The sequence below is a fragment of the Rhinopithecus roxellana genome, chromosome 16, assembly GCF_007565055.1.
Source record: "Rhinopithecus roxellana isolate Shanxi Qingling chromosome 16, ASM756505v1, whole genome shotgun sequence".
In the NCBI taxonomy this organism is placed as follows: Eukaryota; Metazoa; Chordata; class Mammalia; order Primates; family Cercopithecidae; genus Rhinopithecus; species Rhinopithecus roxellana.
Window position 1 is genome coordinate 9,768,868 of NC_044564.1, and position 24,513 is coordinate 9,793,380.

Sequence of the window (24,513 nt, forward strand, 5' to 3'; positions counted from 1 at the left end):
AAACTGTACCACACAGCTCTGTGCAGGCCACCGAGTCACATGTGCAGGGAGCTGCCCCTGGACTACAGCAGCATCGGAAGTGGCCCGTGCAGGTTCCCAGGCCCGACCTCCCCACACCCCTTGGAGCTCCCAAGGTTTCTATGGCTGTTTGAGAACAAAGTTACAAGTTTTAACTTGTACAAGTTTTTTGTTTTTGTTTTTTCTGAGATGGAGTTTTGCTCGTCGCCCAGGTTGCAGTGCAAAGGCGCGATCTCGACTCCCTACAACCTCCACCTCCCGGGTACAAGCGATTCTCCTGCCTCAGCCTCCTGAGTAGCTGGGATGACAGGCGCCCACTACACCAGGCTAATTTTGTATTTTTGGTAGAGATGGGGTTTCCCCATGTTGGTCAGGCTGGTCTCAAACTCCCGACCTCAGGTGATGCGCCCACCTTGGCCTCCCAAAGTGCTGGGATTAGAGGCGTGAGCCACCACGCCCGGCCACTTGTACAAGTTTTTACACCACATGAAAAGTTGCCCTGTGGCGGCTATTCCCTAAGCCATGCGACCTTTTGGATCTCTGAAAACACCCACATCTGTGGCCATTCCTCGGCCTGGCAGCACTCCCTACCTCTAAAGCATCTGCAGGCTTTGCTGCCGGTCACCATCACCCCGTCACCCCGCCCCGTGCACGCTGCGACACCCCTGAGATCAGCACGTCACATGAGAACAGGCCTCAAGACACTGGGTCAAACCAGATGATTATCAGGGAGGAAGGCCTCCATGTTAGAAAAGCTGCCAATTCAGACAGCCCTTAAGAACCACCCCTCCCCCAGGCGAGAAGGAAAACACCGAGCTAAGATGCCAGCTGTTTATTACCAGGGAAGCCGCGTGCACACGCATGGACCGCACTCCTCAGAGCAGACTGGGCCCTCACCTTGTCCTGTTTGTCAGAGGTCAGTCCTGGTACCCAACACAGGGGCACGGCGGCCTCAGGGAGGCTCTGAGAGGTTGGCCTCCGCTGCTTCCCGGCTCAGGGCTCCTCCAAGGAACCTGTGGGGCCCCGTGTGCCCAGAGCCCCTGAGGAGGGGGAGCACTGACCGGCCTCCTCATGGCACGCTGCACTCCAGCGCTGGGCACTTCACCTGCTTCCTGGCTTGCGGTGGTCAGGCACAATACTGACTCCACTGATCGGCACATTGAGTTCTGAAGGAACGCAAACTGCGTGGGTGCTGCGGTGACATTATTTCCACTGTTTATACAACCAGACAGCTTTTTAGACTAAATTTGTGTCCAAACTAACACGCACAGGAACGGGCTCCAGCTGCAGCCCCTGGGTCTGCCAGGCTGGGGAGCGGCTCTACCGGAAGAGTCGGTACGTCCTGGGCAGGCGCCCGTCCTTGCTCGACAGAGCACTCTGGATGTGCTCGTACGTGGGCAGGTCAGTCAGGTCACCCAGGGCGGCCACTGCCGGCTTCCCTCGGAGCATCTTAGAAGCAACTCTCTTCACATCTTCCGGCTTCACGTTGCCTAGTGCAGAGGGCAAATGTATGTCACACCAGCGTGCCACGGCCTCCACGCCGAGGCTGCGTCACTAAACACACAGAGGGGGTGGCCACTCTGCACCACTCACTCACGCTGTGCTGCTGCTGGGGGTACCTGGGCCCAAAGGCAGCCACTGGGTGTAGCCAAGGGTGAGTCCAAAAGTGACAGAAGTGAGTTCTCAGTAAATGGGGACATGGCGATGACTTAAAAATGTAGGACGAACCCGCCCAAGAAGAGTCACATTTACAGAAAAGCGAGCTCCTTGTCTTGATGAGCTCCCTTTGGGATGGGCCTGCAGAAAAACCCTAAGCCCCTGAGGGCCACATAGACAGAAGGGTGGGGTGAGAGGGGGCCAGAGGGCTGCACCCAGGAACCCCAGGACAGGAGTGATAGGGTCCAGGAAGGTCCGTTTTCTACAGAAGATGAGGCCCGAGTGGCTGGACACTCGCTGGAGGATTTAAGTGGAGGCTCCCGAGGGAAGCACAAGGGCCCACACGGGGAAGGGCAAGTGCCCGGGACTCCAGGCCTGGACAGGAGATACTCACAGGTGACACCATAAGCCCGAGCCACCCCAACTTAGTAGGCAGCCTGGGCCAGGTTTTAAGCCTGTCCCCCAGAAGAGTCCGATGCACCTACAACTTGGCACACAGTCTGAGGAAGTTCAGATCTCCTAAGGTCACTCATGGGGGCCCCGGAAACCTGGGGCTGAGACTCCTGCCCGAGAGCCAGCAACAGTAGAGCGGCATTCCAAGCCACCGCTATTCCACATAGAATGCAGCAGTCCTCTACTGAGCCCTTTTCGCCCACTAACTCGAGTCCTCGTTAACAACTCTGGGAAGTAGTGACAGCTGCTCCCAGGGGTGCAGAGAGTGTGGTCACCTGCCAAGGTGGCCGCAGGTACACTGTGGGGCCAGGAAGTGAGACCAGGTCTGTGACCCCACGGCCCTGCCCTCAGCCACCCCTGCTGAGGACAACTGGTGAAGGCCCCAGCTTCCGGGTGTGACAGACACACCACGTGCCCACCATGGCCCGTGGGAGGGCGAGACGGCCTCCTCTGAGCCTGGCTGAGACCTGTGGCAGCCCCTCACTGCCCCTGCAGTACTCACGGATGAGCGTGCACAGCTCGTGTGGCAGCTTTCTGGAGCGAGTGGCCAGCACCTGCCTCCCCACATCCTCAAAGATCACAGGCCTGGACTCCAGGTTCATCATGAGCATGGACGTCAGCTGCGTCTTGGCTCGTTCCAGCTCCACCTGGGGCCAGGGTCCAGTCAGATGGGCACACACCCACCCCGTGCCACCCTCCACCCCCACTCGAGCGATGGCAAAAGGCCATCTCTCTGCCCAAAGCTGAACAAAAGAAAGGGAAGGGAAGCTGGGTGCAGTGGCTTACGCCTACAATCCCGCCACTTTGGGAGGCTGAGGCGGGCAGATCACAAGGTCAGGAGATCGAGACCATCCTGGCTAACACTAACACGGTAAAAACCCCTCTCTACTAAAAATACAAAAAGAAATTAGCCGGGCGTGGTGGCGGGCACCTGTAGTCCCAGCTACTCAGGAGGCTGAAGCAGGAGAATGGTGTGAACCCAGGAGGCGGAGCTTGCAGTGAGCCGAGATCACACCACTGCACTCCAGCCTGGGAGACAGAGATTCTGTCTCCAAAAAAAAAAAAAAAAAAAAAGAAAGAAAGGGAAGGGCCTCCGTCTGGGTACTGGGACGCAGGCCCAAGTCACAGGCAACCCTGCTGGTCTCCCCTTCGCGTTTTCTAGGGAAGGGCTATGCTACATGTCACCTGGCTTCTACCACACTCGACATGGGAGCAACATGCCTCCCTTGAGTTTTTTCACTGTCTGTGTGACGCAGCGGGAGAAGGTAAAATAGTCAACCTCTAAATATCAGGACCCCAAAGGGGCCACACGGCAAAATCAGGGGGAATAAAAATGAAACACAGGTTCTGGAGCTTCCCCAGATGCCTCAGGTACAGGGCCCAGGCAGCTGATTTTAGCAAAGTCCCTGTGAGGTTCTGAGGGAGGCAGCGCCGGTCCCAGGCTGCCCTGCGAGGTTCTGAGGGAGGCAGCACGGGTCCCAGGCTGCCTTCAGACTGCCTCAGGGCACAGGCAGGGGTACTGCGCAGATCTAGGAGCCAGCACACTGAAAAACAAACACCAAAAACTGATGGGCTGTGGAGACTTTTTTTAATAGACACAGGGTCTTGCTATATTGCCCAGGCCAGTCTTGAACTCCTGGGTTCAAGTGATCCTCCCACCATGGTCTCCCAAAGTGCTGGGATTACAGGCATGAGCCACCGGACCCGGCCTGTATACCATTTTTTTTTTAAGTAAAATAATTCTTAATTTAGACAGGTCTTTTTGCAACTTTAGACAAATACCTAAATACTTCATATTTATTTCATGTTGACTTCACATTAGTGGAAAACTGTTTTTCTAGCAGTGCACTAGTGGAACTGAAGTGCATTAATTTTAACCACAATTTTATTTCTTGAATAATGCTGCTCTTCCTGGCCGGGTGCAGTGGCTCACACTTGTAATCCCAGCACTTTGGGAGGCCAAGGCAGGTGGATCACCTGAGGTCGAGCGGTTCGAGATCAACCTGGCCAAGATGGTGAAACCCCGTCTCTACTAAAAATACAAAAATTAGCCATGCGGCTGGGTGCAGTGGCTCATACCTGTAATCCCAGCACTTTGGGAGGCCGAGGTGGGCAGATCACTTGAGGTCAGGAGTTCAAGACCAGCCTGGCCAACATGGTGAAACCCCATCTCTACTAAAAATACAAAAAATTAGCCAGGTGTGGTGGTGGGTGCCTGTAATCCCAGCTACTCAGGAGGCTGAGGTAGGAGAATCACCTGAACCTGGGAGGCGGAGGTTGCAATGAGCAGAGATTGCACCACTGCACTCCAGCCTGGGCCACGGAGCAAGACTCTGTCTCAAAAACAAAAATCAAAAAAAATTAGCTAGCGTGGTGACACATGCCTGTAATCCCAGCTACTCAGGAGGCTAAGGTAGGAGAATCACCTGAACCTGGGAGGTAGAGGATGCAGTGAGCTGAGATCAAGCCACTGCACTCCAGCCTGGGCAACAAAGCAAGACTCTGTCTCAAAAAAAAAAAAAAAAAAAAAAAAAAAAAAAAAAAAAAAAAGGGTGTGTGTATAAAACGTGATTATTTGTACCAGTTCTGGTCCTGGAAGTAACAAGGTTTCCAAACACATAAAGCATCAAAAACTGAGCTTAAAAAATGAGCGAACAGGGAGGCGCGGTGGCTCACACCTGTAACTGTAATCCCAGCACCTTGGGAGACTGAGGCGGCAGACCACCTGAGGTCAGGAGTTCGAGACCAGCCTGGCCACCATGGCGAAACCCCGTCTCTATTAAAAATACAAAAATTAGCTGGGCCTGGTGGTGTGTGCCCCTAATCCCAGCTATTTGGGAGACTGAGGCAGGAGAATCACTTGAACCCGGGAGGTAGAGGTTGCAGCAAGCCTAATTTGAGCTACTATACTCCAGCCTGGCTGACACAGTGAGACTCCATCTTAAAAAGAAAAAAGAAAATTGGTAAACAAATACAGTTTCAAACATAAAATGGAGCCAGGAAAAGGCTCGAGACACCCCGCACTGCAGCCCACCTGTGCGAGCTGCTTCACCCCACACGGGGGGCTGAGGAGGACGCACAAACTCCTCCAACGTTTTCCCAGCAAAGCTGAGAGGGTCACACGGTCAGTCCCACAACTCACCCAGTGGCTCAGATAAAGAAGAAGTGGACCGAGTGCTGGGGGAGGGCGCTGGTCTGTTTTTCTGTTTTCGGGGTTTGGACCAGGGAAGAACAGCCCCAGCAGGCTCCCAGGTGGAGCAGCTCAGCCCCAGGCTGTGCCTCCCTGGCCGCCCTGTCCTGCCCTGCCGGGACCTCGGCCCTGAGGCTCGGGGACCAGGCCCACAGGTGGCCACTCCTACACCGTGGCTGTCTCCTGTCAGACACCACAGGTACGCCTGGAAATGGTGCCACACCTCACTTACCGCGTCCACGGTTCCGCCCATCAAAATAAACTCCTTTGTGATGATTTCTACCATTTCTCGAACCTGTGAAGAAGGGCAAGGTGATGATAGCGTGGCCTGCGCCCGCCAGCCTGCTGACCCGTCTAGATAGGGACGCCCAGGTCTGGAAGGGCAGCCGTGCTGCGGACGGTGGCAAGTGGGGCCCTCACCTGTCTCGGGTCGGCGCTGGCATGGATGCAGAGGAGGCCAGTGTCCTCGTAGCTGTGGTGGTAGGAGGTCGCGTTATACATCCAGTGGTGCCTGGGAGGAAACAAGAGTCACAGGAGTGAAAGGGAAACCAGAGAAAAGTCACCTGGAAGGTGGCCTCATGGTCCAAAAACACACCTGGCCTGGCCTGAGGATACAGAAAAGAGTGCAACCAACCTGTTGAGCACGTTGAGGTAGAGCCTGGAGAACATGCCCTTGCCGGGCCCGCCAGCCGAGAAGGAGCCGCCTCCGCCCATCATCATGTTCAACACCGCAAAGGGGATAAAGTCCTCCTCCTGCAGGAATGGAGGGCAGACCTGGCTGAGCCGCCCACGCCATGTCAGGAGCGCTGTCGGACACCAGGCACGGAGGGCAGAGCTGGCTGGGCAGCCCACACTGCGTCAGGAGTGCCACTGGATGCCAGGAATGGAGGGCAGAGCTGGCTGAGCTGCCCAGACTACGTCAGGAGCGCCATCGGACACCAGGGACGGAGGGCGGAACTGGCTGAGCAGCCCACACTGCATCAGGAACGCCATCAGACCCAGCACTAGGACTTACCAGGAAGGAGCAGCTCTCCAGTCCAACCATGATGTGCGTGAGCTCGGGGATGGGGGTCGGGCCCAGGCTGACATTGGACATGTCTCTTTCTAGCTGTAACCAAGAAAACAAGCAAATATCGCCATATGAAAAACAGCGAATGCATGGGCCGGGCGCGGTGGCTCAAGCCTGTAATCCCAGCACTTTGGGAGGCAGAGACTGGCGGATCACGAGGTCAGGAGATCGAGACCATCCTGGCTAATACGCTGAAACCCCGTCTCTACTAAAAAATACAAAAAAACTAGCCGGGCGACGAGGCGGGCGCCTGTAGTCCCAGCTACTCGGGAGGCTGAGACAGGAGAATGGCGTGAACCCGGGAGGCGGAGCTTGCAGTGAGCTGAGAGCCGGCCACAGCACTCCAGCCTGGGCGGCAGAGCAAGACTCCGTCTCAAAAAAAAAAAAAAAAAAAAAAAAAAAAAAAAAAAAAAAAAAAAAAAGAAAAACAGCGAATGCTCGCAAACCCCAAATCAGATCATCCTCAGAGTGGTTACACAGAAATCCAATGCCAGCCAGGCACGGTGGCTCATGTCTAAAATCCCAGCACTTGGGGAGGCCAAGGTGGGCAGATCACTTGAGTCCAGGAGTTCAAGACCAGCCTGGGCAACATGGCAAAACTCCATCTCTACCAAAAACACAAAATAAATAAATAAATAAATAAATACAGGATGGGCACAGTGGCTCACACCTGTAATCCCAGCATTTTGGGAGGCCGAGGCAGGTGGATCATGAGGTCAGGAGTTTGAGACCAGCCTGGCCAACACAGTGAAACCCTGTCTCTATACAAAATTTAGCCAGGCCTGGTGGTAGTCAGGAAGCTGAGGCAGAAGAATCACTTGAACCCAGGAGGCGGAGCTTGCAGTGAGCTGAGATTGCACCACTGCACTCCACCCTGGGCGACAGAGCAAGGCTCCGTCTCAAAAAAAAAAAATGCAATGCAGGCACTGGCAGACCCACTCCCCTAGAGGAAAGAACTGTGTCTACCTTCTGCGGGAGTTGCGCTCAGGCCTAGCAGTGCTCACCCTCAGCAGGGGACATATCCCTGCCCTGCTGTAGGATTACAGTATGTGTTAAGGCAAAGCGACAAGTGCAGTCAACACCTATCACCCTCAGAATCAACACAAAAACATGCCACGCCACGGGCCAGGGGACGTGTTCCCCACCCGAGGCCGTGAGACGTTCCCGCCACTTCACCTTGGCAATCCCCCCAGTGTACTGGGCCACGGATCTGTCAACATCCACGGCCTCTGCGCTCCCCCAGGCCGGCTGGACTCCCAGGAGGTACTTCCGGGCACAGTCCACCAGATGCTCGTGCTCCACACCCACACCGGCCAGCACCATGCGGTCGGGAGTGTAGTAGTTCCTCAGGTAGGAATGCAGCACCTCCCGATTGATCTTGGCTATGTTTTCTGTGGGGCAGAAACGGTGCAGGCCAACTGTGTTCTCCCTGTAAGCCGCCTAATGGGGAAGAGCCACAGACACAGGTGACTGAAGACAGCGTGACCAGGCTTCCTCCAACAAGCAGCACCAGCGCCCATCTGAAGCCAGCCCTGGGAAAATCCTACGCAAGCTGATATTTTACTTGCAGTTTGGCAATAGCAGCTGTGTATGTGTTTATAAAAAGAGTAATCTGCCTCTCCAGAATAAAAATTTAGAAAAAGCATAAGATTAATTGTGTTAAGTAGTAAAGACCTAGTTACTATAAGAACTGGAAAATACGAACATTGTATAAACAGCAGACTCAGAAATCAAGAATGTTCTAAGCTGGGCACAGTGACTCACGTCTGTAATCCCAGCTACTTGGGGGGCAGAGGCAGGAGGATCACCTGAGCTGAGCCCAGGAGTGCAAGACCAGTGTAGGCAACGTGGAGAGATCTCATCTCCAAAAACACAAACTCAAATGTTACATACACATCCATAACCCTGCAAGGACAACATCAAGGAGGCAAACCAACCCCTCCCACCACCCCTGGTGTCACGAGGGCCACTGATCGGGGTGCAGGGGCATTCTTGAGTTTGACATTTTACTTCATGAATCATCTCAGTGAGAAGTGGCTCTGGGTCAGGCCGCAGGTTCAGGTCCTCCAGTTCAAACTGGACCGCCATCCGCGTCATCTCGACTTCCTCATCTGCAAGAGAACCCAAAGGCGGGCTCGGTCTGCACTGGCACAGATGAGGAACACAGCAGTGACCCACGGCTTGTGTGCTGGCCTGAGCGTCACTTTTTGGTGGCTGTTGGCAGTCACCTCTGTCTTCATCTAGGGGCAGACTGGGTGCTTGTGTGAGTGAGGGGGACTGCCACAGGAAGCAGGAGCTGGGAGGCCTGGGCCTCTCATCCCACAGCAGCCATGTGAGCCTGCTAAGCCCTGGCTTCCTCATTGGTGAAAGGCACTGAGGATACCGGACCTGTCCATCTCCATCCCAAGTGCTGCTGTGAGGACATGAGACCAGACAACAAAGGTGCATAGAAACAGAGGCACACGCTGGGCGCGGTGGCTCATGCCTGTAATCCTAGTACTTCGGGAGGCCAAGGTGGGTGGATTATCCGAGGTCAGGAGTTAAAGACCAGCCTGGCCAACACTGTGAAACCCCGTCTCTACTAAAAATACAAAAATTAGCCGGGCGTGGTGGTGGGCGCCTGTAATCCCAGCTACTCAGGAGGCTCAGGCAGGAGAATCGCTTGAACCCAGGAGGTGGAGGTTGCAATAAGGCAAGATCACACCACTGCACTCCAGCCTGGGTGACAGAGCGAGACTCTATCGCCAAAAAGAAACAGAGACACAGACAGATGTCAAGGGTGCAGCTGTGACAACAAGATCTTAACGTGGGACTGTAGCCTTTGAACACCAAGACCAGGCTGCTGTGAAACAGGGCACCCTTAGGGTATCTGGAAAAGCCAACTTTCCCCTCTCCTGGTCCTCTAGCAGGGACTCAACGTCCTGCCATCTGCAAGGCTGAGGAGGGTAATGGAAACAGTAAAATGGAAATTTCTGGCACACACCATTCAAGTTGTTATAAGACAGTCGGAGGTGTCCTGCCGAAACGACAAGAACCAATTTCACTAAAAACATCCCATGGCACGGATGTCTCAAATACACACTCTCTGAAACACCAAGGACTTTTACAATCACCAGCAGTTTTTTGTTTTTTTCCTTTTTGTGGAAAACAGAGTCTTGCTATGTTGCTCAGGCTGGTCTCGAAGTCCTGGGCCCAAGTGATCCTCCCATCCCTGCATCCCTAAATGCTGGGGTTACAGACGTGAGCCAGCACGCCTGGCTACTAGCCCTATTTCTTTCTTCCTTTCTATTTTTGAGACAGGGCCTCACTCTGCTGCCCAGGCTGGAGTGCAGTGGCACAATCATGGGTCACTGCAGCCTCAACCTCTCAGGCTCAAACTATCTTCCCACCTCAGCCTCCAGAGTAGCCAGGACTCCAAGTGTAAGCAACCACACCCAGCTAATTCTTGTATCTTTTTCTGTAGAGACAGGGTTTCGCCATGTTGCCCAGGCTGGTCTCAAACTCTGAACTCCTGGGCTCAAGCGATCTGCCTGCCTGAGCCTCCCAAAGTCCTGGGATTCCATCCAGGTGTGAGCCACCGTGCCCGGACCCAGCACTATTTCTTTTTTCTTTTTTTTTTTTTGAGATGGAGTCTCACTCTGTCGCCCAGGCTGGAGTACAGTGGTACGATCTTGGCTCACTGCAAGCTCCGCCTCCCAGGTTCACACTATTCTCCTGCCTCAGCCTCCTAAGTAGCTGGACATACAGGCGCCGCCACCACACCCAATTAATTTTTTGTATTTTTAGTAGAGACAGGGTTTCACCATGTTAGCCAGGATGGTCTCGATCTCCTGACCTCGTGATCCACCCGCCTCGGCCTCCCAAAGTGCTGGGATTACAGGCGTGAGCCACCGCGTCCGGCCCCCAGCACTATTTCTTACTGAGATCTCGCTGTCGCTTTGTGTTGGCCTAAAGCTTCAATTACACAATTACAAGGTGCTCTTTTTCACGGCTGCAGGGCTTCCACAAACCTTTCTGGCCTTCCCTACGTCCAGGCCCACCTCAAACGCCAGCGGGTGGGATCCACACCTGTTAGCCGAGGCTGCAGAACCACATCAGCCAGTAAGCCGACCACCGTGTCCAAGCCTTTGCTATCAGCAGACACAGCATACATCGTGGTGTCTCTGGAAAAAAAGACAAGCCCACAATGCCAGGCCCTGAGCTCATACTCTGCTCAACAGCCAGGGGATGCTCGTGTTTTGCATGCCAGGGGGACAAATGCCAGCCCTGAGCTCACACTCTGCTGAGCAGCCAGGAGGACGCTCAGGCTTTGCATGCCAGGGGCACCTCCTACCCTTTGTTGGGGACTAGCAGACATTTCAGGGGATGCTTGAGGTTTGCGTGCCAGGGGCACCTCCTACCCTTTGTCGGGGAACAGCAGACACTTTTCCCCTTTCTCTTCTCCTGTCTTACAGTGTGAAGCTTGGTAGGCAGGACTCAGCTACACACAGCTTGAGTCAAAATGGAGGCACTTCTGATAGAGGTTTTTTTTTTTTTTTTTTTTGAGACGGAGTCTCGCTCTGTCGCCCCGGCTGGAGTGCAGTGGCCGGATCTCAGCTCACTGCAAGCTCCGCCTCCTGGGTTTACGCCATTCTCCTGCCTCAGCCTCCCGAGTAGCTGGGACTACAGGCGCCCGCCACCTCACCCAGCTAGTTTTTTTTTGTATTTTTTAGTAGAGACGGGGTTTCACCATGTTAGCCAGGATGGTCTCGATCTCCTGACCTCGTGATCCGCCCGTCTCGGCCTCCCAAAGTGCTGGGATTACAGGCTTGAGCCACCGCGCCCGGCCGAGGTTTTTATAACTATAGTCTCTCTCAGAAGGTAAAGTGTTTCATCCCAGCCTCCTGTTGACTGAATGAACCCACTGGTGAGTGTGGAAACACACCCGGCCTTGGCTGGCTCGGGGGACAGCAATGGCTGGCTTGTATGGAACTTCTGTCTCGCTGTAACATCTGTTCCCGGCATGAGGCACAGAACAGTCAGAAGCGCACAGAGCTGGCCCATGGGACAGACACGAAATCACGGGGTGATCTGAGATCAAGTGTAACCAAGTGAGACCAAGCAGAACAGACTGCAACAGCCGTGAGGAAGAGGGAGCTTGGGAGGCAGGACATGGCCACCAGTGCCTCTGAAGAGGGGACTTGGCTGGACCTTCACCCTGAAGAGGAGCCATTCTCAGTGACTTTGGCTCACGTGGGGAGAATGGCAAAAACAAAAGCCTGAGCTGAGGGCGAGGGGGGCTGGGTCTGAGTCAGGACACCAGCCACCCGGCCAGAAAAAGGAGTTCATCTGGGATGAGTGAGATTTGAGTCAAGAGTCGGAGGACCAAACACACCAGGCAGGAGCCTGGCAGGGGCAGCTGGGAGTCAGGGGGTATTAAGAGGCCTTGTTTTAGAATGTGAGTATGTTACCTCCAAGCTTACTTTAATTCTCAAGCTTACTTTAATTTAGCATTTGATGTGTCTTTTATGTGTAATTTTTTTAGCATTCAAACTTAAAACATCAACCATTTTAAAAATCTGTGATCTGTATCCACCCATCTGGTCACACTGCCCAGCACTTTCTGAACAAGCTCCACACCTGGCATGCAAAGACCACTGCACTGTGCTCCAGGCAACACTGTCCCCTCCCTTCACCAAGCAGCCGCTACCTCCCTGGCTCGGTGCCTTTTGCCCCTGCTGTCTCCTGGTCTGGAATGCCTTCTGCCCTGTGTGTCTAGCAAAGTCCTTCAGGTTCCTTCAGGAACCAGCCCAACCCTGCGTTTCCTATTATTCCTTTCCCAACTCCAGACCAAGTCAGCTGCTCATCCTCCTGGCTCCTACCGCCTTTGGCTACTGGGTCCAGCACATATGCAAGGCCCTCTGCTCTATCTGGGAACAGGGCCTGCTCTACATCCCTGGCATGCAGCCAACAGCCTGGATGAACTGACGGGGGTGAACTGAGGTCCTGAGGGCTGTGCTTCTCTGTGTAAGCGCTGCCCACCCAACTCTCCATCCAGAACAGGGCTCTTCTCCCTGTGAATCTCCACACCTCCCAGTGGGAGGGGCTCAGACGGAATCTGAGCAACGACCAGGACGTCAGTTCCCACGGACACAAAGTCACTTTGTATGTAAAAGCTGGTGTACCTTGATGTCTGGCAGTCACAAATACCTCCATGCTTTTCCAATGTAAGCAGAATTTCATCTTTGCTGTCAAATCGAGCAGTAGACTAGTAAAAATAAATAAGAAAACCTAAATAAGCAATCCAGATTACTCCTAAAATGCAATTCTTTTTAAAATTTACTTTTGCTTTTAATACTACGTACAAAAATTATCTTGTAACTTAAAAGTCTTTTATTAGCATTAACTTAGCAACTTAATAATTTATGAAAATAACCATTATAGAGAAGAAAAATCTCAAACATCCTTCAAAAGTATAGTCTAAAAAATGACAAAACTGGGCACTGACCGAAAATGCCAATTTTTCCAAAAAGTGAGCAATTCCACTAAGATATTTTGCTTCATATCTTGATCCTGAATTAATAAGAACTAGTAGGAAAAAGAAAATTGACAGGTTAAATCAGATATTCAAAAGAAAATTTAGTCAAGAGAAACATTTTAAAATTTCAATATGACACGATAATTACATTTAATTATATGAGAGTGACTGTGCTGATGGTTTCACAGGTATATGTGTAGGTCAACATTCATGAAATCGTACACTTTGCTTCCACTCAGGGTACAATTCATAATTGGCATGCTAATTACAACAGACAACTAAAGCACGTGCACGTTAAAAATGCGGGACCACCCACGGCACCACAACAGTACTTACTTCCTACTGTACAAAACTGTCCAAACTTATTCTGAGATGCCACGTGAAGCCCATTATCCAATGTGGTTACTTTGGTTTCAAACTTTTCCTGTCCATCAACTGTAGCAAAAACAGGCTTGGGTACTCCAGGTAAAGGAGAAGAGAGGGGGATGTTGGGATAGGCACCACCGCTACTAAACCGTCTGTACGCAGAAGGTCCAAACCTAAAACAGAGAAAGCGGCCCAGCTGCAACAGACTTGAGACAACGAAACTGTGATGACCTCTTAGGCGCAGTTAGTTATGTTTTGTCTGGGTTAAAAGTTAAGTATCTGCCTTTCTAAAGGACTTATTTTTATAGACTTTGGAAGACAAAGCAGAGGCTGACAACAAAGGCTCAGCCACAGGACCTGGAGCAAGCTGGTTCCATCCCTTGGGTCTTAGTTGCTATCTCTGTAAAATAGGGCTTATATACAGTAACTCACTCGAAGTGCAGTTTGTACACATAAAGCACTTAACAGCTCTGCCCTCCAACAGCATCACTGAAGTCTTAGAAGCCATACCCCTTATTAACCTAATCCGAAGGTGGGGTGTGACTTGGTCTCTGTCTCCCTCTCCAAACTCATCTCTTGAACCCCCACAGCCCCATAGGTCCTGGTCACACTGATTCTTCTGTCAATTCCTGGAACACATTTGATTCATCCCAAAGCTTCTTCACTGTTCCAGGGCTTGCCCTTTGCCCATGCCTACCCCTTCTTTCATTCTTCAGCTCTTCCCTTAAATGTCACCCTGATGGAGGACTATCCCTCATCACTCTAGTCTTTCCTGTTACTTCCTATCACGAAAGGCTGCTTGTTTACTCCAAAGCATTTACGCGATTGCCGATATTTTGTTCACACTCCAGTCTGTATCCATCTCCTGGAGGCAGCACCTCGTTGTGTGGGGAGGGGCGATGCCTGTGCTGTCGGAACAAAGTTCCAGCGTGGGGAAAGGCAGGCCCGGTCACTTGGGCGGGAGGGGCGGTGGGGACAGAAAAGGTTCTTAAACGTCAGAGATCAACGGACGCTCAGAGCGCAGCAACCGAGAGCCTGGACCCTCGTGTCAGAACCCCGCGGGTCTAACAGAGCTGGGGCCCTACCGGCTCGGCCTCCTGAGGGAGCACGCGGCAGAAGCACAGGGGCAGAGATGAAGCATGGCCTCGGACAAGGCCCGTCGACCCGGGAGGTGAGGCGGGAGAGAGGACCCAGCAGCCGGGGAGAGAGACAGATAGGACTGCATCCCCGGGCTTGAGGCGCAAGGCAAGGCAGGGCCCCCGTCGCCTCGGGGACCACACCAGTGTCCCGAAGTGCCAGCTCGTCGAACGGGCGCCATGTCGCCTGTAGAAACCAAAGACGGAGCGTCCAGAAAGACTCAAGCCGCCCCGGTCCCAGACTGAAGCCCGGTTCGCCTTTGGCTCACCTCAGCCGCGAGTGGCTCCAACAACCCGACCCCCGCAGCAACCGCGTCGCCACTACCACCACAGCCGCCATCTTGCGTCTCCGCCCCTGCTTCTGTCGTCACTTCCGCTTCCGCCCGCGGATTCCCCGCCCCCTCGGCGACAACACAAGGCGTTCCGGCGCGCGCTTCCGGTGCTCGGAGCGGAAGCAGCGGCTAGAGGCTCGGAGGAGCGGGGACGGCCGAGCGGCGGGCGACGGGGGCGGGCGACACGGACCGCGGCCCGGGCGGAGCCGGGGCCATGAAGCCGCCGCTGCCGGGCTAGGCAGGTCCTGCCCCGCCTGGCCCGCGGCGATGTCGGGCTACCAGCGCCGCCCGGGCGCCACCCCGCTGTCCCGAGTCCGGAGCCTCGCCATTCCCGACGGTGAGCGGGGCAGGGGCCGAGTCCAGCGGTTCAGGTGGGCGGCGGCCGCCCTGGCGCGCAGTAAAGTCGCTGTTGTCGTTGCTTCCAGCTCCAGCGTTCTATGAGCGCCGGTCTTGTCTCCCCCAGCTAGACTGTGAGCGCCCCCATGCCAGGGACCTGGACTCCCCCTTCTTCGGCATTTGGCCGGCCTTTATGTGCTATGTGCCCAGCCCGGTGCTGGCTTCCGTGGGAGACACAGGTGAGAGACGAGGGCGCCGGCCCCGGGGACGCCTCCAGTTCCCGCGCCACCTGTGGCACCTCCGCTGCCGTAAGAGCTCGTCCATTGACCCAACAATGAGCACGGCGCTCACTGCGTGCCAGGCACTCGGAATTCAAAGGCGGAGTCCCCTGCTAGGAGCTCACAGTCTGGTTGCGGGGAGACCTCCCCCCAGACAGACAGTTCCAGTTCAGGATGGTTAGTGCCCGGGGAGCACGGGAGCCGGCCCGCTTTCCTCAGGGGGCTGAAGTGGGGGGGCCTTCACCCCAGTGGGCGGTGATTGGAAACCGAGCTGGAGCATTCCATCTGCCTCCACAGCCGGGCAGTGGCCAGATCTGGTTCATCCTCGTTCTACCCAAGCAGAAGTGCTGCTGGGTGCCCGGGGTGTGCGGGAGTGTTTGTGTGGCCATGCCGGGGTCCGAGGACATTCAGGGGGTGTCACAAGACAAGAGGACACGCTCGCTCCGACTGGGCTTCAAAACCTACTGAGGAACCTCTTTCAGACCACAGACACCAGGGCCAGTCTGTGCGAGTCAGGCCATCTCCAGGGTCACAAGTCTGGGAGCTTGTGTTTTTTAAAGTTCTGTTGGCCAACCGGGCTCGGTGGCTCACGCCTGTAATCCCAGCACTTTGGGAGGCCGAGGCGGGCTCATCACGAGGTCAGGAGATCGAGACCATCTTGGCTAACACGGTGAAACTCCATCTCTACTAAAAGATACAAAAAACTAGCCGGGCGAGGTGGCGGGCACCTGTAGTCCCAGCTACTTGGGAGGCTGAGGCAGGAGAATGGCGTGAACTCAGGAGGCGGAGCTTGCGGTGAGCCTAGATCGCGCCACTGCACTCCAGCCTGGGCGACAGAGCGAGACTCCATCTCAAAAAAATAAAAAAAAAAGGTTCTCTAGGCTGTGAGAACCACTGCAGTGGAGACTCCATGTGCAAAAAAACCAAAAACACAAATGTGAGGTCATAAAGACTTCCTGCCATCATGGTGGGTGACATTGTTTCTTTGCAGATTTTGGCTCTGGAAAGGAGAAGTGTTGTAAGCAGAGCCCGTCAGGAGCCCACAAGACATAGTTTGGGGGTAGAGTAGTTCAGTCACCTTTTTTTCCTGTCTCCATCCAACACAGTGCCAGGCACGTGTCTGGTGGCAGGACTGTCGATGTGACGGGCTATGTGGTGTATCTGGAGCCCAAAAGAGCAGGTGGGGGTGGGATTTCAAGGGTTCGTCTTGACCCTAGAGTAGGAGCGAGGTGCAAGGGCAGAAGAACCTGAGCGAGGGAACGTCAGGGAGCAGAGAAGTCCCACCTCGGGGGCTGGGGCCACAGGAGCTGGCTTTACATGGGGCTCACAGCTGGGAGGGCCCAGTGTGGCTGCTTAAGTCCCTGGAGGGTGGGAAGGCGGCGAGAGGGAGAAGAGAAAGGTAGGCGTTAGCTAGGTTACCTAAGTAGGAAAGTCGGGAAGAGGGTCAAGGAGCGCCGATCCCCAAGGAGTGCCGGATCCCCAGTTTTGCAGCACCTGAGGAGCTTGCTGTTACTGTTGTTGTTTGTTTTTTTGAGACGGAGTCTCGCTCTGTCGCCCAGGCTGGAGTGCAGTGGCGCAATCTCGGCTCACTGCAAGCTCTGCCTCCTGAGTTCACGCCATTCTCCTGCCTCAGCCTCCCGAGTAGCTGGGACTACAGGCACCCGCCACCTCGCCCGGCTAATTTTTTGTATTTTTAGTAGAGATGGGGTTTCACCATGTTAGCCAGGATGGTCTCGATCTCCTGACCTCGTGATCCGCCCGCCTCGACCTCCCACAGTGCTGGGAGTACAGGCGTGAGCCACCGCGCTCGGTCACCTGAGGAGCTTTGAGAGCTCCCAGCACAGGTTGACTTCACACCAGGGAACTGGGTGTGTGTGCAGTGCAGTGGCCTGGGTCGTTTTAAAGCTCCCCAGGGGAGTTTTAGTGGGCAGCACGGTGTGGGAGCAGGGGCCGGGGGGTGGAAGGAGAAGATTTCAAATGCAGACGCACATCCGTGTCACTGCCCACTTTCAGCCACCTTCACGCTTTTTTCTTTTTTTTGAGACGGAGTCTCGCTCAGTCGCCTGGGCTGGAGTGCAGTGGCACTATCTCGGCTCACCGCAAGCCCCGCCTCCCGAGTTCACGCCATTCTCCTGCCTCAGCCTCCCGGGTAGCTGGGACCACAGGCGCCCGCCACCACACGCGGCTAATTTTTTGCATTTTTAGTAGAGATGGGGTTTCACCGTGTTAGCCAGGATGGTCTCGATCTCCTGACCTAGTGATTCACCCACCTCAGCCTCCCAAAGTGCTGGGATTACAGGCGTGAGCCACCTGCGCCCGGCCTCCTTCACGCTTCTTAGTGCCGCCTGAGTCATGGTAGAACGACAAGCGTGGCTACCCTATCTCACAGGTGGCCGTGCTCTGGAAAGAGGTGAACAGGAAGGTTCCTTTTCAACGCTCTTCAGTGGACTTTATGCATTTGTGATGTCTGTTATTTCAGATGACAAATTTGAAGATCTTGAAGAGGCAAATCCATTCTCCTTTAAAGAGTTTCTGAAGACCAAGAACATCGGCCTGTCAAAAGAGGACCCGGCCAGCAGGATTTATGCAAAGGTAAATCCACGGCATTGTGGCCGATGGCTCCGTGGGACGTTTCTGTTCTGGCCTCTGCAGCTTCCTTTGGAGGAGATTGTGCACGAGTGTGGCAGAGCAGGGCAGGCATCAGTGCTGGGGAGCAGCTCTGGGCTCAGAAGCTGCTGGGCTCCTTCCAGTAGATGAGATTGGGCCTTTCTTCGTGTTCTGAGGCAGAACACAGAGAAAAGATGATGCACTCCAAGTTAGAAGCATGGCCTCCACTGGTTTTTTTTTTTTTTTTTCCCCAGGTGGGACTTGACCACAACTCCCCACCCTCCCAAACTGGGGGGTATGGCCTGGAGTATCAGCAGCCATTTTTTGAGGACCCGACAGGGGCCAGTGACCTCCTGGATGAGGAGGAGGATGAGGACACCGGATGGAGTGCGGCCTACCTGCCGTCGGCCATCGAGCAGACTCACCCCGAGAGGGTCCGTGCCAGCACGTTGCCCTGCAGCACATACCTTTCCTTTTTCTCCACCCCGTCGGAGCTGGCAGGGCCTGAGTCTCTGCCCCCATGGGCGTTGAGTGACACTGATTCTCGCGTGTCTCCGGCCTCTCCGGCAGGGAGTCCTAGCGCAGACTTTGCAGCTCATGGAGAGTCTCTGGGAGACAGGCACCTGCGGACGCTGCAGATAAGTTACGAAGCAGTAAGTGAGCTTTGCGACGCCCTCTGGCACGGCGCCTGTCCGAGCAGCTCTCCCAGGGAGAACCTAGACCCATCCTGCCTCCTGGGTGGCCTGGTTTGATTTCCAGGACAAGACGACTTGCGTAACAGCCTGCTATCCACTTTCCCTTTGACTTTGCCTCTGGTTACACGTGTGAATAGAACCGGCTAAAGAGGACTGGTGAGCTAGAAGCTGTGAATTGGATGCAGTTGGGCACTTAAAGGGCTGTACCCTCAGGAAAGGCTGGCTGCAGTCGTCAGCTCAGGGACATCTTGCTAAGTATTCTAAGAGGAGGAAAATTTTTAAAAACTTAGAGTCACCTAAAAGGTTATAAGCTGTGAGTAAAAAAAAATTTTTTTAGCTGGGCGCAGTGGCTGACGCCCATGCACTTTGGGAGACCGAGGCAGGTGGATCACGAGGTCAGGAGTTCGAGACCAGCCTGGCCAACATGGTGAAACCCCTGTCTCTACTAAAAATACAAAAATTAGCTGGGTGTGGTGGCAGGTGCCTGTAATCCCAGCTACTCGGGAGGCTGAGGCAAGAGAATCGCTTGAACCCGGGAGGTGGAGGTTGCAGTGAGCCAAGATCGCGCCACTGCACTCCAGCCTAGGTGACAAAAGCGAAACTCCGTTTCAAAAAAAAAAAAGAAAACATTTTTGTTTTTTCCTGAGACAGTGTCTCACTGTGTTGCTCACGCTGGAGTGCAGTGGCGCGATCTTGGCTCACTGCAACCTCTGCCTCCCGAGTTCAAGTGATTCTCCTGCTTCAGCCATCCAAGTAGTTGGGACTGCAGGTGCCTGCCACCACTCCTGGCTAATTTTTGTATTTTTAGTAGAGACGAGGGCACCATGTTGGCCAGGCTGGTCTCAAACTGCCGACCTCAAGTGATCCACCCGCGTCGGCCTCCCAAACTGCTGGGATTACAGGCGTGAGCCACTGCCCCTGGCCTCTGAGTAAAATTAACTGGCATCCGTGACCACTTTGAAAAGTGCCCGCCTCTGTCCGTGGTCTTCCTCTGTAGTGCGCTGCAGGTGGACACTGCACTGACCCAGCCATCTCTGCTTATCAGGAGGCTCTAGAGCCAGGCTACAGAAGCGCACACCCTTTTGAGCGAGACATGCTGACTTTCTAATAAGGATGTTCTCTCTCCACAGCTGAAAGATGAAAATTCTAAGCTGAGAAGAAAGCTGAATGAGGTTCAGAGCTTCTCTGAAGCTCAAACAGAAATGTATGTAAGCTTTTAGTTAGGAATGCAATCCACAGCATCTAACACAGAGGGAAATCCGTTTTTAAATGATAATGAAGTAATCAAAGTAAAACCAGATCTGGGTTTTATTGTATATAAATGTTCAGCATCCAACACATTTCTGTGTTCTGCATAAAAGTTTATTTTGAGACAGGGTCTTGCTGTGTCACCCAGGCTCGAGTGCAGTGGCACAATCACGGCTCACTGCAGCCTTGACCTCCGTGGCTCCAGTGCCTCCCATCTCAGCCTCTTGAGTAGCTGGGACTACAGGCGTTTGCCACCCCACCGGCTAATTTTTAAATTTTATTTTTGTAGAGACAGGGTCTCACTGTGTTGCCCGGGCATGTCTCAAACTCCTCGGCTCAAGGAATCCTCTCGCCTCAAGCTCCTAAAGTGTTGGGATTATAGGTGTGAGCCACGGCGTCTGGTGAAGGTTTATTTTAAACTTTAGGCAAAAAGCCACCAAATTCCTTGTTGGAGCAGCAGTGCTGTGAGAGCCCCTCCCTGCACACCTGCCTGGTCGCCGGCTGCAGGTCTAGACCGGAGGCTGCTGCTGCCTCCCCACTATGCTTGAGGCACATTCCATCACAGGCTTTTAGCGGGTTTTATCTGGCTAATGAGGTATCTTTTTGTAGTCCTCTTAAAAGTAGCCACAGAAATTAACAACTCGGGTTTTTCTTTAACAAGGGTGAGGACACTTGAGCGGAAATTAGAAGCAAAAATGATCAAGGAGGAAAGCGACTACCATGACTTGGAGTCGGTGGTTCAGCAGGTGGAGCAGAACCTGGAGCTGATGACCGTATGGGTTTCTTTCTCTGAATCGGATGAGCTGGGTGGGGCAGGAGCGCTCCTGAGAAAGTGCTGCTGTCCTCAGCAGCTGCCATAGCCTGCCCTTGGGAGGGGGGCCATGTGGCTCTCTGGGACCGGTGTCCCTTGACATCGCTGTCTCCCTGTGCCTGGGGATAGCTGGCCATCCATGGGGAGCGGGGGGCCAGAGCACAAACGCTGTACGGTGAGCCCTTCCCATGGGTGGTGAGAGTGGAGGCAGGACTGGGTGGGGCATGGGGCTGTGAAGGGCCACAGCCAGGTTGGGTGACCTCCTGCTCCCTGCGTTCAGGCCCGTGTCCGGTATTAATGTGAGGACATCAGTGATGCTTTTTGTGTGTTTTTTTTTTTTTTTTTTTTTTGGGTAACAGAAACGGGCTGTAAAGGCAGAAAACCACGTCGTGAAACTGAAACAGGAAATCAGTTTGCTCCAGGTAATTAAAGAAAGGACTTCAGTGTTTTCCTTTGATCTGTGGAGTCACGTAGATAATGAATTCAGGAAGACAGAGATAAAAGACCCTGCTGGGGTTTCCCCTGGGCCCAAGCAGAGAAAGGACTTCAAATGGGGACAGCACCTGCTTCCTGTTGGGGCCTGAAGTAGAGGGAGGCCCTGGAGTTCTGTTGGGACTTTGGGGTCTGTCACGGGGTGTCCACTTGTAGGAGTCCCTGTTTCCATAAAGGTAGGTGCTAGGCATATACTGGAGTGAAGGGGAAGCCGTTGAGCCCCCAGTTAGGCCAGAGCACCCGTCCTGAGTGCCAGGCCCCCATGGGTAAGTCCTCGCCTCGCTGGGTGGTGACTTTTATCCGGATTGCCTCGGAGCTGCTCTCTCCTTAGCCATAACCGTCCCCCCCAGGCACAGGTCTCCAACTTCCAGCGAGAGAATGAAGCCCTGCGGTGCGGCCAGGGTGCCAGCCTGACTGTGGTGAAGCAGAACGCCGACGTGGCCTTGCAGAACCTCCGGGTGGTCATGAACAGCTCTCAGGCTTCCATCAAGTGAGTGCCTGGGAGGCACTGGGAAGCCTGGCAGGGAAAGGGGTGAGATTGGAGTGGTCGTCAGTGATACTGGGTGGGGGCCTAGGCTGACAGCACCGTGGCTGGAGGACCAGGGAGCCACAGGGAGGGACACATGCTCAGTGGTCCTGATAGCTCTCTGGGTCACTTTGTGGACAGACCACAGGCTTTCTAACCCGCCTCACGGTGTCCGATCCCACCTGGGAGGTGCAGACAGCCCCACCACCTGTGGACACGAAAGCTCTGAATAAAGGAAATAGTGGTAGTTTCCCTCCTAGTGAAAAAGCAAATTCCCAGAAGGCCCTTACTACTGTGCCTGGCTGGGGACATGCCAGCCACCATCACTGTTACAGTGGTTAGTGTCTGCCACCCACTGGGCTGAGTTCTGCAGGGCGGTTTTGGCCCCCCAGAGCACTCCCTGTGGACAAGGGAGCCGTTTCCTGTGAAGTCAGGTATGGGTCCCCTCGAAGAGGAGCTAGGAGTGGAAAACCTGTGGTTCTCCCCTGAGCCCCACCCTTTCTCCCAGGAATCCTGTCCCTTTCTGCCCCACAAACCCCACCCCTTTCTCCCTGGAACCCCTCCCCTTTCTCCCCCAGAACCCTGTCCCTTTCTCCGTGCCCCTGCAAATCCCACCCCTTTCTCCCTGGAACCCCTTCTGTTTCTCCCCCAGAACCCTGTTCCTTTCTCCCCCGCCCCAAATCCTGTCCCTTTCTCTCCCCCAACAAACCCCACCCCTTTCTCCCTGGAACCTCTTCCGTTTCTCCCCCACAGAACTCTGTCCTTTTCTCCCTGGAACCCCTCACCTTTCTCCCCCCAGAACCCCTCCCCGTTCTACCCTTTCCCTGTGGAACAAGGCCCTTCCCCTACCATGGAAACCCTCCCTATTCCTCCCCCTGAAGACCCGCCCCTTCCTCACACTCAGAACCTCTCCCCTTCCCCCACCCCTTGGAACCCCTCCCCTTTTTCCCCCCACCTCCCCTGTGGAACCCCCTGTTCCTTCCCCTCCAGCCCCTCCCCTTTCTCCCCCCAGAGCCCCATTGCTGCCAAGTAGCTGCTGCCGCCCATCCTGGTATCCATGCTTGCTTTCAGGCAACTGGTTTCCGGAGCTGAGACACTGAATCTCGTTGCTGAAATCCTTAAATCTATAGACAGAATTTCTGAAATTAAAGATGAGGAGGAAGACTCTTGAGGACCCCCTGGATGTTTTCAGCATGAAGCTCCGTGTATGCCCTGAGATCACCACCGCTTGATCTGAATGTGCAGTTGTGTCCTTAAATATGCAGTCTTCACCCAGAGTAAAGTGTTTATCGCAAGAGTCCAGTGTTGTGCCCTCAGCCAGTTCTTGGCCACCGCAATGGGAGCAGCCCTGGCGGAGTTGCCCCTGTGGTTTCTATGCAGCCCTTCGTGGCGAAATTCCTGTGGTCTTATAGATTCTAATGAGCTCTTGGAAGACACTGTCATGAAAGCCAGCGATTTTAAGAAAAAAAACGGTTCTGGAATCAGTGTTTTCCAATCCCATCCCAGAACATCAGTTGTAAGATAAGTACAATTGATTGTCCTTGATTTCATAAGTAGAACAAACACTAAATGTGCCTCTGAGGTGGCCACCCTGGGCAGGGACCTGTGCCTTCCGCCGACACTCAGGGCTCCCTCTGGCTCCCAGGTCACTCTGGTGGCCCCAGCGGCTGGTCCCTGTGGTCATAGCCCGAGTGCGGAGGGTCCACTGCATGGCTGCTGCTGTCCTCCCCCAGGACCCACGGGGACCATGGCCACACATTCCATGCTGTGAAGCTGTCCAGATGCTCCTCTTTGGCTGGGGGTTCTGGTGGATGTTTCAAGTAGCATTTTTGTACACTGCAGTTTAGAATTCAGGAATTTCAAGTATGTGTAGAGCCCGCCCGGGTGTGTGAGGTCCTAGCTGCCTTTCTGACGGCCTCCCGCAGAGGGAAGTTAACGAACTTTAATGCCTTTTTGACTATTTTCCTATAGATTTTTTTTTAAACTTTCTTTCCTTCTGTTCCAATTGATAGCTTTCTTATTTAATAAATTCTGCAGTTCACCACACTGTCTCTTCTCTGCTGACTTGGCCAGTCCCTGGAGAATGTCGTGGCCTTCCACACCTCACTCGCTCTTGCCCTAACTGGTACCTTGTGCTGGCAGGTTCTCTTCAGGTCCTCAGCCCTCAGGGTCAGGGGCAGACTCAGACCACTGCTGCCTGGGCCTGACCACAGGCACCCATACATGGACATGTGAGTCATGCAGCTGCAAATTTCAGAGCTGGACAGACTGGATTCTAGCGTTGGATCATCTTTTCAGATCATGTGGTTGAATTTTTTAAACAAGGTGTCTGAACTGCTAGATCCCTCGTCTTAGCTACAGGTGAAAGCCAGAGCTTTCCAGCAGTCACTGTGGAGTGGTCCTGCTGCCTAGCCCCATGCACCTCCCACGCCTGCCGGTTGGTGAAAGCAGGCTCTGGATTCTGTTGGCAGAGCTGACTTGAGACAGGGTGCTGTGGTTGGAAAGTGCCGGAATGAGGTTCTGAGTGTGCAGGCAGCTCAGGGAGCCCTGTAGCCACAGGATGGGGGCATCCTGCAAGGGAGCCTCAGGCCACAGACCTTCCCTGAGGCCCTTCGGGAGAGAGCATTTTATGGGGTGGCAGTCACAGAGTCCAGATGGCCAGGCAGGTCCCATCCACCAGATGCATGGGAAGCAGGGTGGTCCCTGGCCCTCATGCCAGCAGCTCATGGAGCAGATGGGGCCCAGGGAAGCGGGGTGGGGATGGGCACGTGGGTTTTGCACAC

The 24,513-nt window shown here is 54.2% G+C and overlaps 2 protein-coding genes across 4 annotated transcripts; one reads left to right on the top strand and one right to left on the bottom strand.

Annotated features, from left to right (window-relative positions):
- Window positions 1-835: 835 nt before the first annotated feature.
- On the bottom strand, window positions 836-14,841 carry PMPCA (peptidase, mitochondrial processing alpha subunit). 2 transcript variants are annotated; one of them, XM_010372727.2, is made up of 13 exons: window positions 14,675-14,841; window positions 13,240-13,442; window positions 12,874-12,953; window positions 12,551-12,633; window positions 10,455-10,549; window positions 8,397-8,497; window positions 7,563-7,826; window positions 6,333-6,425; window positions 5,952-6,070; window positions 5,738-5,828; window positions 5,550-5,612; window positions 2,630-2,774; window positions 836-1,508 (listed from the first exon to the last, which is right to left on the bottom strand). In XM_010372727.2, the coding sequence occupies exons 1-13, from the start codon at window positions 14,743-14,745 to the stop codon at window positions 1,339-1,341; spliced, it is 1,578 nt and encodes a 525-aa protein (XP_010371029.1). In that variant the 5' UTR covers window positions 14,746-14,841; the 3' UTR covers window positions 836-1,338. The 2 variants fall into 2 exon arrangements, with proteins under 2 accessions (XP_010371029.1, XP_010371030.1); XM_010372728.1 differs by lacking the exons at window positions 13,240-13,442; window positions 14,675-14,841 and having other exon boundaries at window positions 10,455-10,547; window positions 12,874-12,929.
- ENTR1 (endosome associated trafficking regulator 1) lies at window positions 14,841-23,773 on the top strand. 2 transcript variants are annotated; one of them, XM_030919532.1, is made up of 9 exons: window positions 14,841-15,074; window positions 15,163-15,312; window positions 17,831-17,943; window positions 18,213-18,611; window positions 19,784-19,857; window positions 20,563-20,674; window positions 21,072-21,134; window positions 21,555-21,694; window positions 22,802-23,773. In XM_030919532.1, exons 1-9 carry the CDS (start codon window positions 15,005-15,007, stop codon window positions 22,899-22,901), a joined length of 1,221 nt encoding a protein of 406 aa, XP_030775392.1. In that variant the 5' UTR covers window positions 14,841-15,004; the 3' UTR covers window positions 22,902-23,773. The 2 variants fall into 2 exon arrangements, with proteins under 2 accessions (XP_030775392.1, XP_030775391.1); XM_030919531.1 differs by lacking the exon at window positions 15,163-15,312 and having other exon boundaries at window positions 14,845-15,074.
- The last annotated feature ends 740 nt before the right edge of the window (window positions 23,774-24,513 follow it).

Excerpts from the sequence above, each read along its gene's own strand:
- ENTR1 (XM_030919532.1), top strand. The coding sequence starts at position 15,005 with ATGTCGGGCTACCAGCGCCGCCCGGGCGCCACCCCGCTGTCCCGAGTC. Across the intron at positions 15,075-15,162 it reads GAGCCTCGCCATTCCCGACG|CTCCAGCGTTCTATGAGCGC; the intron begins GTGAGCGGGGCA and ends CGTTGCTTCCAG. Across the intron at positions 15,313-17,830 it reads GGCTTCCGTGGGAGACACAG|ATGACAAATTTGAAGATCTT; the intron begins GTGAGAGACGAG and ends CTGTTATTTCAG.
- PMPCA (XM_010372727.2), bottom strand. The coding sequence starts at position 14,745 with ATGGCGGCTGTGGTGGTAGTGGCGACGCGGTTGCTGCGGGGGTCGGGT. Across the intron at positions 5,829-5,951 it reads TACCTCAACGTGCTCAACAG|GCACCACTGGATGTATAACG; the intron begins GTTGGTTGCACT and ends GTTTCCTCCCAG. Across the intron at positions 2,775-5,549 it reads TGGGCGGAACCGTGGACGCG|GTGGAGCTGGAACGAGCCAA; the intron begins GTAAGTGAGGTG and ends CCCTGGCCCCAG.